Source organism: Mercenaria mercenaria, chromosome 6 (genome assembly GCF_021730395.1).
Source record: "Mercenaria mercenaria strain notata chromosome 6, MADL_Memer_1, whole genome shotgun sequence".
NCBI classification, from domain to species: Eukaryota; Metazoa; Mollusca; class Bivalvia; order Venerida; family Veneridae; genus Mercenaria; species Mercenaria mercenaria.
In genome coordinates this window covers 13,633,280-13,645,907 of record NC_069366.1, presented here as the reverse complement: position 1 = coordinate 13,645,907, position 12,628 = coordinate 13,633,280, and the positions used below count along the sequence as shown (strand labels likewise).

General features: G+C 33.7%; 1 protein-coding gene across 1 annotated transcript; it reads right to left on the bottom strand.

The window, feature by feature from the left end:
* Positions 1-5,400: 5,400 nt before the first annotated feature.
* LOC123549624 (homeobox protein araucan-like) lies at positions 5,401-12,065 on the bottom strand. Its single transcript, XM_045337853.2, has 5 exons — positions 11,759-12,065; positions 8,886-9,167; positions 7,138-7,250; positions 6,490-6,743; positions 5,401-5,875 (listed from the first exon to the last, which is right to left on the bottom strand). The coding sequence occupies exons 1-5, from the start codon at positions 11,807-11,809 to the stop codon at positions 5,457-5,459; spliced, it is 1,119 nt and encodes a 372-aa protein (XP_045193788.2). The 5' UTR covers positions 11,810-12,065; the 3' UTR covers positions 5,401-5,456.
* Positions 12,066-12,628: the final 563 nt, after the last annotated feature.

Genomic DNA, 12,628 nt, shown 5'->3' with positions numbered 1-12,628 from the left:
TCACTTGACACGTATGAATGTCTGTTAATGGTACACTTAATACAAATTACTTTTTGTACCGTCATTTTTTTTCACAAATAGTTTTTCAAGAATCAATTTAAAAGTGGTAATGCCCCATAAATTTTTGGATGATTTGATTTCAATTAAGATAGGATGTAAAATAAAATCTGTAAAAAGTACTCTGTGCTAAGAAAACTGATTTGTTTTGTTTATTGGAAATACTATACTGTGACAATATGTCAGTGTTATGAGAAGAAGAAAATAGAAGGTAACGCTTGATAAGATTTATGTAATGAACCGGGATCTCTTGCAGTGGACTACAGTCAAAAACACAAATTCTGTAATTTTCAAAAATAAAAGAGAACTGTAGATAAACAATAGGCCGCAAAGAAATTTCAAATAATTGTCCTGCACAAGATATAATGTCGTCTACAGACAAATGGTTCAAATGATCGATCTAACTGGACATAAAAATAAAAAAAAAAAGATAATAATAGAAACCAGTCCATTTCGAAAAAAATGTCCTTGCAGTTTTCATTTTAGAAATACTGGTTCTTTTACAAATATCAAATATTTATTTTTATACCCCAGAACTCTTTAGCAGAATTATTCGCAGTCTTAAATTTAAGTATTAACTTTTTTTTTTGGAATAGTGTTTTTATCAACTATGAGAAACAGACAAACAAACATGTGTCTAAAGCATGTTAGACGTATTACAAAACCAGATAAATAAAAACATTTTATTCTATGATTATGCCTACTGGGATAAAATTGAAATCACTGTTGTAACGGATATTAACATTTTAAATTTTATGTTAAAATAATTATCACAGAACAATGGTTTGAAACACTTTATGCATTGAAAGTGTCAGCCGTGTATTAATTTAACACGTTCTGTCAAAGTAAGGCACATAAATAATAAGTTAAGACCTGAGAACGGGCACGATAATTGAATTATCAGGATTATCAAATGAATTATGTAATTGCGCAAATGCAAAACAAAGTATTCCGCCTCCTAAATAAAAAGTTAACAACATTTTCCACGCAAAAAATAAGCGATTATCAATTACGACCGGCTGTTCACACACATTTTTATAATCCTACTAAACAATGACATAAAAATGCATATATTACAGATTCAGATGTCAGATTTATTAGCATATTGGCATTGCATTGCTATGAAAGTCAAGGTCACAACACAATGTGTCCGTCTTTGAATAAAGCTCACCGGGGAGCCTTATTCATATGTTTGAGAAGCTGTGCACGGGTAAACTGTAGACGGCGGTAGAGTAGCTGTAAACGACTCGAATCTTGTTCCCTATAGGAACATGTGTTTAAGTGTTACCGTGATACAAAACATAGAATCTTCTACAGAAGCAGCCGTCGCAGTCCTAAACACTGATCCGCTATAGAAATCGCAAGCAGTTAGAAGAATTGGTTTGAATGTAAGATAATTTTGACTTTTCTATTTCATACTTCAACTGCATGAGGTACATTCAGATCAGAGATAAACATGTCCTCTATATATCTCCGCATTTACCAAACTACACACGGAAAGTAAGAGCTATATATACGAACGCGTACTCAGATTACAGCTCTCTGAGTGCTTTATTTCAAGGGAGCCTACATACAGTTACATAATTCTTAAAGCATACAACAGCTTCATTAACAAATATCTATTCTTAATAAGGTGAAGGAAATTCTCATCTTTTTCCTTTCTTGGCTGCATTACACCTGCTTTGAAATTGTTTCTTTAAGCTCAGACCCTCCGTATTAATATTGCCGGCATACAATATATAGTATCACTAACACTGACTTCCTATCCGTTTGCTACGATTTCTTTCACCACATGCGGCCATTTGTAGAAGCATGAAATCCTCAGGCGCCAGCGACATATCGCGAAACATAATGTCTTTCAAATGATTTTAATAATTTTACCATACAAAATACGGTGGTTGGGCAAAATGAAAGCTAAGTTTCATCAAAGGGCGATTGGGGACTTCATTTTTGCAGCCCGATTAAGCAATTTGTTAACATGGCTTTGACAAGATTTATGTCGCTGATTTATTAAGCGCAAATGTTGTTGGTTTATATGCTTATAAAGCAGTGCGTTTTCTATTAACCACCTAGGAAGCTGATGAATGGGTTGTTCTTGTACAATGACGAGCGTTTATGGCAAAGTGATCGTAATAGAAAGTGATGATTTGAATGCGATTTTTAAGCGATTTGCGTTATTAAAATGATGCTGAATTATAATTCGGGGTGATAAAGTCAGATAACACATTTTGCAATAGGCAGATCTAAATTTTAAAAATGGTGGACTTTTTCACTCTATATATACATTACTACGAATTCGGATATTTTGTGAAAAAAATACTATAATAACTTAAGCAATTAAAAAAAATGTAAGAAAAAGGGTAATTGTTTTTAAAGGAACCCATTTAACAGTAAATAAAGTTACATTTTCTAATATTTTACATCAAGTGTTGAACAAAATTACTTTATCTACACTGCTTCTTCTGAAAAGTTGAATTTTTGTCAAGCTCAATGTTGGCTAGCCATTAACCAACTCACTGACAGTTACAAGGAGGTGTCGCTGTTTTAATGTACCGCAATGCTGTCTTGCATGTCAGCCCAATTTTACTTTAGTTTCAGTGTAATCAAAAACATTATGAAGTAATGAAGTATAGTCTTCTATATATTTCCATCCATGTTGCCGCATGTTTCATCGTGTGCGACACCTGACATGATTAACGCTTCAAGTGACTCTACACTTACTTTCATTTATTGTTACTTTTATATATTCTACTATTGCTTTATCATTTTCTATCTTACTTTTATTGTACTCTTACTGTTATTCCATTTAGAGACATTAGCATGAGTTGGTATCCATAGACAAGTAAATGCCGAGTATGCTATTAAATGTTGTTGCTGTTGTATTTTGAAATAATCCATAAAAGCTACATGGCATGAGTTTATATGTGTGAAATCTGCAAAGTAGCTAATAAATAGCTAATAAGCGTTTTTAAACAATTCGCGCTATTAGTCAGTCGTACCTTATCAGTGTTCGCCCCCTGCTTGTTTACAAACGATTTTAAAACTGTGTAAACTTTCATGTCATTATGACGACCACAGTACATTTATATCATTTTTGACACAATTGAACAAACTTAAGGCGTAAATTATTCTAACTGTTCATTCTGTTTAGACAATGACTCCATGTAGTGGTGACATTAAACTTATCTCGTAATTACCATTTATGGCAAAGTTTGGTGAAAATAGGTAAACATTGATCGAGAAACAAGATTAACGGGCAAATAAACATGGCATAAGGTATATATAACTTTGGATTTTAGAATTTCCTTAACTGGACGCTTTTCAATACCACTAAATTCTTAAATTTACGTCCTTTAATCCATGATAATCCAGAAATCGGTTTCTAATAGACGTACTGTCTGCCAATGTCAAAATTCACACAATTTTGTATCATACAATATTCAGTCTTGTTTAAAATAATCTAAACAGCCTATCTGTACAATGTATTGACGATGCTTTTTGCTTTCAGGGATAAAACATTTATCTATACATTTCTTACTTGTAGTCAATCACTCAGAAGTGAAGTTTTCATATCAAATGTGGTCGAACTAAATGACTTTCAGTCCCCCACTCCTTGTTTTCTAACGGACATGTGTACAGTCTATTTGCAATTTCTTGCCTATTGTGTGGATGCCAAGAGGTTAATGTTATTGTCTATGTCATGAGCATGTTTCTTACCAGCTGTATGGATGCCAAGAGGTTAATGTTATTGTCTATGTCATGCGCATTTTTCTTACCAGCTGTATGGACGCCAAGAGGTTAATGTTATTGTCTATGTCATGCGCATGTTTCTTACCAGCTGTATGGATGCCAAGAGGTTAATGTTATTGTCTAAGTCATGCGCATGTTATACTGTTTAGTTTACAAGTTTAGCTGTTTGCAAAAGCTAGTCAGCGGGCCGTTTGTTTTGCTCAAACCTAACTGAGACTGAAAGATCTGCGAAGTACATAATACTGGTATACCATCGAGCAGTTACCCAAAATGGAAACAACTTTCAGTTAGAAAGAGTCTCTATGGGTTTTATATTGCAATATCTGGTTCTCAGTTTGCCAAAGTAATTGCAATTATTTAATTAAAATCAGTTTATTATTGAGAACTAAATTTCTTCTCCCTTTAAAATCAAGTACATCTCGTTTTGTTTCGCCTCCCATGATATGCAAACGGGTTTATTTTGTTTAGAGGTATTGGTCTTATTAAATGTATCGGATTTAAATAGGTTTATCTAGTCAGATTTGTTCATTCCGTATTTTTCTTTGGTCAAATCACGACACAAAAAATAAGTCTAAAAATACAGAAAATGTTCCGTTCAAATTACATTCTGACAGCATTTATAGTTTACTGGAGGAGAGGATATTTGGAAAAATGTTTGACGTTTTCAGTTTAATACATTAAAATTTCTTTTATCGTTGAACTTTTGTACAAAATTCATGATGTCTCCGTCAGAAAATAAAAAAATGGTAAGTCAACAGGCTGTAAACATAATTATAAACAAGCCATCGTCAAAGGATTTGAAAGTCGCAAAGATGAAATACCTTTCGACAGCACAACACGACATTAGTTCTAAGCTTGACAGTGCACTTGCAATTGTTCCCAGATGGACACCGAGGAAAACATGACTTAATGGGATTCGATGACTTCGGTCCTTTTTGTTGTTTTTAAACAAAACTCCTGCCGTAATACCGTCCCGTCGAGACGAGCCGGAATAATGTGCAGGACATAACCGTCTTGTGCTCATGGCATGGTTGTCAGTAGGTAACGGATTGTTCAGTTCAGCGCCTTAGCTAGTATATTATGCAAATGACTTCGTTATTTTTACGTTAAAAAATACTTGTTTACTAACAGAGAACTGTTCTGGTTAATTGCATAACAACTTGCTTTACTAATGGGCCAATAAAGCAATGCTATACCTCCAATTGTCTCTTTCTTTTGGGATGTTGGCTAGGACAGAATAGGCGGGGTTTTCGCTGTATATAAGTGTCTAACAGCTGCAAATTTACAACGAAAATATTGAAATAGCATAACAGACAAATAGAATTTCATCGTTTATATTTGTTTATTGGAATGTCAGATACAGGCTAATTAACAGTCACAAATGATATAACTAACAATGTCTACAAAAATATAAGATATGTAAAAAATATTTTGTTAGTTTTCTTGGAAGACTTACAGATGCATCTCTGCGTTATATACGGAGGTAATTCACATTCAAAATCGTACAATTATTGTATAACCACTTTGCTCATACTTTGCCAGTTAATAACTAAATATGCATGCTGAAAGTACAACTGAAGCAAAATGTGCATGTTTGTTTTTTTTTTTTTCAAGGTAAAATGATTCCATTGGGTGTGTATTAATTTGAATCAAACTGGTGTTTTGCACATTTCATTTTTGGGACTAATTATTTCTGAAATAGACCATATTTTAGGCTTGACTTGTGGTAATAATTGTCCGGAAGGCTTAATGTCACGTGACGGACTACTTAACGTTTCTTCTGCTAAACCGGAAGTAGTGTTGCTACTTTTCGTTCCACATGAACTCTCCTCACCTGAATTTTCAACACTGTTAACAGTTGTTTTATTTTCATTTGAATATTTTTCAAAGTCTTGTCCAAATCTTTGATCAGGTGTTAACAATCTTTGCATGCAATTCTTTGGAGGTAAGCTATTTGTAGTAGATTCCTCCGCGTCAGAAATGTCTGATAAGTCGGTGGTAAGGTTTAGGGCGTCATCATCTTCGCTAACAGATAGCTGTGTCACATCTCGCTGAGTCTCTGATTTATCTGCAGGAAAGCAACGAATTAATTAAAAAAAACAATCAAGCAACCAATATATAACATAAATTAACGTTTCAAAGGCAGGCAACCTTTGGCAACATAAATATTATACTTCCTTGAGATATTCATAAAATATCTTAAAGTTATCACGTTCGTGTTAAAAGCACAATTTATAATCAAAAGAACTCTTTCTTTAAAAAAAAGATAAACACGTCATATCTTGAAATGAGCGTGCTTTTGCTACCTAAATTGACGGTTTTGAAAAGCCTTGCTGTTATACGCATTTCTTTAACATTATCACTTCAATTATGCCGTAACCATTAACGTTTTCAAGCATCAAGTTGCTTCGTAAAGGATTAATTTGAAGAACCGCATATAAGAAATCCTCTAGATAATTATTTTGATCAAAGTTCGATATCAATTAATAACGCAATAATGGTTTCGAAAGGTTGTGCATGGGCCACACACCTATACCTTTATTCATGCGAATTTTGTCGGTTAATATTTATCCGTAAGTTTTTTTTACATTTCCAAATATGTACTTTCATTATTTTTTGTAAAGGGGTTAATGACTTCAAACAGATTAGTGTACTTTTTGACAGAAAGTGCAAACAACTTACCATCGACGTCGAGGTCACTAAGGTCAATGTCTTTGTCGTCCATCTTGGATTCCTTCTTCAACCTCCTTCTGGCATTTGCAAACCACGTAGACACTTGTGTCAAGGTCATTCTTGTAATAATGGCTAACATAATTTTCTCGCCTTTCGTAGGGTAAGGATTTTTCCTGTGTTCATACAACCAAGCTTTTAAAGCACTAGTTGTCTCCCTTGTAGCGTTCTTTCTTCTTGCACTGTTGATGTCGAAACCAGAATAGCTGTTAAAAATATTGTGGAAAAAATAAATTTCCATTGTATTTTGTCTGAATGTACAATTTAAATTTCAAGAGAAGAATCATTATTACACGAAACATTTTTTCTAAACTATTTCAAATTATGTATTTTCATGTGTTATTTACTTGACCGGACAAGGCGCACATAATAAATGACAAAAAATCCTTTTAGAGACTGTACGTTTACTCCTGTATGCATAGATGTCCCTTTACGAACAAAGTATGATGACGCCGCCTTGTAAAACTCGAAACCTTTCGATATGTTAAATATAGACCTTTCATTGTAACTTCTACCATATTCTAGTATAAAGCTTCCGCTTGAAGCTGGCATTAACTATTTTATGTCTGTCAGTCAAAGAAACAAAAACAGACAACTTACAAGGCGTTGTAAGGATGGGCGGCCATAAGATGTTCCAAGTAGTACGGTGAACTGGCACCAGGTGGCGCCGATTTCAGACTTTCTGTTGATCGCTCTGTCTTCAAACCATGCGCCTGAAAAAAGTTTTGCAGCTGATTAGACAGAAATAATACGACATACATCTTACTGTATAAAACAGAATATTTGAGCCGTGTCATGAGAAAACCAACATAGTGGGTTTGCGACCAGCATGGATCCAGACCAGCCTGCGCATCCGCGCAGTCTGGTCAGGATCCATGCTGTTCGCTAACAGTTTCTCTAATAGTAATAGGCTTTGAAAGCGAACAGCATGGATCCTGACCAGACTGCGCGGATGCGCAGGCTGGTCTGGATCCATGCTGGTCGCAAACCCACTATGTTGGTTTTCTCATGGCACGGCTCATTTATGTAACACAGGGGTGAATGTACCTCGATAGAGTAGAATATAAAGTACGGATAAAATGAAACGTCTTGAAAGACCGAAAATATTCTGCACTCAAGTGAGACCTCACCTCTTTTGGCTGCAATATATTTACTATTTTTGTGTTTTCCGTCTCAAATGGTTTTTCATATATTACTACTTAAACCGTCATAATCTAATAAAACGGCCATAATATACTATAAAATAACACGTTAACATGTGCCGTTTTATCCATATAATTGCCATGATTTACAAATGTTACTTCCATGTGAATAAATCTTGGATCAGATTCCAGGTTAAGGCTTGTCCCTCTCTTTATCAGTGATATTTAGAAGCGGTCTCATTCGTCTCTTTAAAAACAACGTAAAGAAATGAATATTCATAATTCCTTAGTCGAAGATAAGTCTTTATTTATACCGGTCAGCTCCTGTAGCAAATTTAGGTATGTATGGTTTGGAACAATTGCTATGACTTCTGGGACAACAATGTATAGCTATATAGTCTACCCAATTATCAGTAACTGAGATATTTCACATTTGTATGTTGTTGTTATTATTATTTTTTTTTTTGGTGTTTGTGTTGTTTTATATTTTTCTTTCCTTTTTTTAAAAGCTGACGTTTGACAGAGTGGGTATAGTCTGTTTTAGTTTTGCATCTTTAGTGCTAAATGACAATCAACTTCTTAATTCTGTTGTCCTTACGAATTTCCGTCGGAAGATATGTAACAGAGATTTAGAACACTATTAAAAACTACCTTTATCTGCTATGATGTCATTTAGGTAAGCATACATCATTTGGAAAGAGGAGGTACATTGTAATTCAATTTTTATGATTTTTTTTGGGGGGGAAAGCTTTGAATTTCTTGATAAAATCAAGGCATCATCTATAAAGAATGCTCTACTTTTACATTTTGAATTGTCTTCCAATCAGTAAGTACCGCGCTACCATACACCCCAGTGTATTTTTTAACATTATTAATTTTTGTAAATGTGTGGAATTTTATAATTTAAAACTTGGAACATTTTGAAAAGGTCGGTGCGCCATGCTAATTGCCAAATGCCAAATACGAAATATTTAATGCTAATTGCTTAATGCTAAATGCCAGTTACTTAATGCTAAATGTCATAACAAATGCTTTATGTCATATACTCTATGCTAAATGCGAAATGCTATATGTCATAAAGCTAATGCTTATTGCTAAATGACAAATGCTTCTTTAAATTTAGCAATTATCATGACGCACCGGCCTTCCATAGTATACATATTTTTCACTTTTTCTATAAAAACCGTCCCTGCTCAAAAAACTCACCATTTGATAAAATGCAGACGTCGCTTCGTTCCCCATGACAACATTTGGGGGATACTGATGCCCGGCAGCTGCGCCGTAAACTGTTTCCGGTAAACTTGGAACTCTGGACAGGTAAGTTGGCACCCCAGATTTCAGCTGACATGAACATATGGCTGCACCGGTGACGGGATCCATCATCACCGGACGTCCGGTATCGCAACATCTCTGTGATGTCATCTGACGCCCGACAGAGGGATAAACGACTTTTGGTGTTGATGTTCTGATATTTAAAGTTGATGTTGTCTAAAAATGAAATATAATTATTGAAACATTTCTGTTGACAGAAAATGAAGCTCTTGAACGTAACGGCAAATCCAGAAAAAAGGAGAAAAAAACTAGCACGCGGGTCTACCAAAAAGCTGTAGGAACCAGTAATGTTGGTAAATGTATCAAAATATAAACAACAAAAATTGATAGAATCGGGGTAAGAAAAAAGACGGGTAACGTGAAACGCGAGAGTCGTGCTTTTTATGTTTGAATGATCTTAGTTTCAAACAGTAGGCTTAAATGCCGACAACAAATAATTTCAAAGGATGTAATTAAAATTTAATTCAGTTTCCTATAATATTAAGTATACAGCACACAATTTTAAAATATAGACCATTTATATTTTCCCTGTGGTTTAATGAACTTTAGTATGCAGTACAAGGAAAATTAGCTTATACCAGCATTTTGTCTTTTCCAGAAGGTTTCAATATGTTTTGAGGATGCTTCAAAATGAACATACTTATAATTTAGTTTTGTGAATAAGTAAATAAATTATGTCATTTAACTACTTATTTATTTTCATATTAATGTTGACTGCTGTAAAATGCGTTTGTTTCTGTTGTTATTTATATTTTGTTCAAATACTTATACTTCTTTCAGTACATTTGACCTAGGCGATAGTTTTATGTACCAAGTTTGCAGTAGAATCCGTTCTGCCCTCCTCCCCACCACTATCCCCTATCTCTGCGCGATGATAGAAACATCAAAGACAACTCGGTGAATTTGTAAACGTTCATAAAAGGGACATTCCTCTTGTGATCTATTCATGTTTAGGCTTCAAATTCTTAATTTGAAATATGATGTATATTGTAAATAAAATAAATTTTAAATAAAGCCTTTTTATCGTATAGAATACTACCGCCATATCATAAATTAATAACACTATTTTGCTTCCTTCTTTCCTATCCTATCTTCTAAGATATCATTATATGAGCCGCGCCAAGAGAAAACCAACATAGTGCGTTTGCGACCAGCATGGATCCAGACCATCCTGCGCATCCGCGCGGTCTGGTCAGAATCCATGCTGTTCGCTAACGGTTTCTCTAATTGCAATAGGCTTTGAAAGCGAACAGCATGGATCCTGACCAGACTGCGAGGATGCGCAGGCTGGTCTGGATCCATGCTGGTCGCAAATGCACTATGTTTGTTTTCTCATGGCGCGGCTCATATAATAAAGATTTTACAGTTTAGATTTTAGTTTATATAGACATTTCAATTTTCTTATCCAAAAATAAAATCTTTTTGTCAACCTATCTTAAAATTACAGTTGACAAACTTATGTCAAATACCATATAGATAAACGAAGAAACTGCAAGATGGATTAATTATTTTGTTACCGTTGAAATTACATTAGAAATTTTAAAAAAGCTTATAATTTCCTACTCAGTCCTCTATATTTGTATATTTGTAAAACTGTAACAATTGTAACTATATCAATAGATACTGTTTAAACCAAGTTAATAACACCTAAAATCATTCATATTATTTCAGTATTCCTGTCAAGTTTCAATAATTTTTATAAGATTTTATCAAAAATATGACAAACTAAGTTGTATATTAAATTGGAGAAAAAAAATGTTACAAGAAGTTTACACAAAATTAATGTTTATCCAATATACGAAAAGACATAATAAAAAACGGTCTTAATTTTATTAGATTTATTCTAAAATATATCCTAAGAATTTTTCAAACATTTGTTTATACTGAACATGTTTCATAGTACTTTAAGTTGACGCCAGACATAATATTTTCCGAACTACAACAGGTTTAGACATTTTGTGTAACAAAACATCCACAAATTAAATTTTCATCTTCCATAGGACATCTTTCACAAAATAGGGAAAAGGCTTATTCATGTGGTATTTCAAAAAAAGTGTTTATGTAACTGTTATAAAGATTTCCAGGCTTCATATGGCATTTAATTTCATTAGATTAGACATCAAGGAAATTAAAGCAAGTTATTTTACATATATAGACACTAATTCTTAAAACTTTCGACAACTGGAGTCATATTCTTATGTAAATCCTGCGTACACCTTTAGACATAATAAATGAATGATTATATAATTAAAATTTTACTTCATAAAACATCGAATTTTTGAATTGTTAAAACCATGTATATGCCCAATTTCTATCATATTATGAAGTACATATTTACAACAAAAAGTGACCGCAAAAATGTCCCAAGGTGTGTATGGTTATCCACATTGATGTTAAGTAGGTAAATGATATTTGATACCATTACTGACTAGCATGTACGAGTTTTGAATTCAAAGGACCGAACAAAAACAAAATAGCTAAGAAAAAAACAGATTCAGTATAACGATTGGGCCCTAAAAGGCAAATGTATGCGTCAAAATACAAGAACGTTTATACTTGCAGTAAATTTTTTTTATGTTAATGTCGAATTAAAGATTATTCTGATGCAGAAAGGTTCATTGTTGATCAAACGCTAAAATTTGTTGTTGTTTTTTCTGTTTGACACTGACTGAAGCTATCATAAAAGATGTTAGAAAGTGACAAGCATCAATAGAAAAGCGTCCCATTAGTAGATTATTTGTATATACCTGCGTCGTTACTGGGCGATGCATGGTTACAGGTGATCCTCTGAAAGACATTTCTAGTTGTAAAAAAATTCTGCAGCAGAATATCAACTGCCAGGTACTGGAAGATACGGAATATATCCTTAATTGTCTTATTTCAAAATATTTTTACACTGTTTATTATCCATTAACATATCCAGTGAAAAAACTCATCGAACTTATAAACCCACTAATACACGTCTCTCCTTATCTAGATTCTGTCACAGTACCTGTGAAATTAAGATAAATTTACTATTTGAAAAATCTGTTTAAGGGGTGATATGACTTTAATTGAAAGCATCTTTAAATACTTGGGTATTAAAAAGATAATTTGACAAATAACTTCTCATTTTTCATTGGTGGACGGGTATCTATTTGTCCTGTCTCGCCAAATCAAAATATCTCCGTAATCTGTCGAACCCGCCTACGGGTAGATGCGCCGCCTTGGATAGTCGCCGAGGTTTTCCGACTGGACACGCGAAAATGCAGGAGGAAAAAAACATGTTCATACCCGAGGGATATTTTTGATGACGAAAACGGCACTATTTAACTGTTTTAATAATTCTGTGATGTTTATAATGACTTTACAATTGAATTGTGACGTGTGATTTATCTAGAAACAATCGCAGTTCGATTGCTGATTTCAGTTCCGTTGCAAGATAAGTTATTATAACATCTTTATCATGCGAGATCATCTTCTGATATATACCGTCTTAAGGCACACGGAAATAAGATAAATTTGCCTTGGACTCCAGTGTTTGTTATTTTACATCAATAATGAAATAATATTGATAATATATCACAAAAGATTCATATCAAATCATATAATAATCGATGTAACTTATTGTTCAAGGG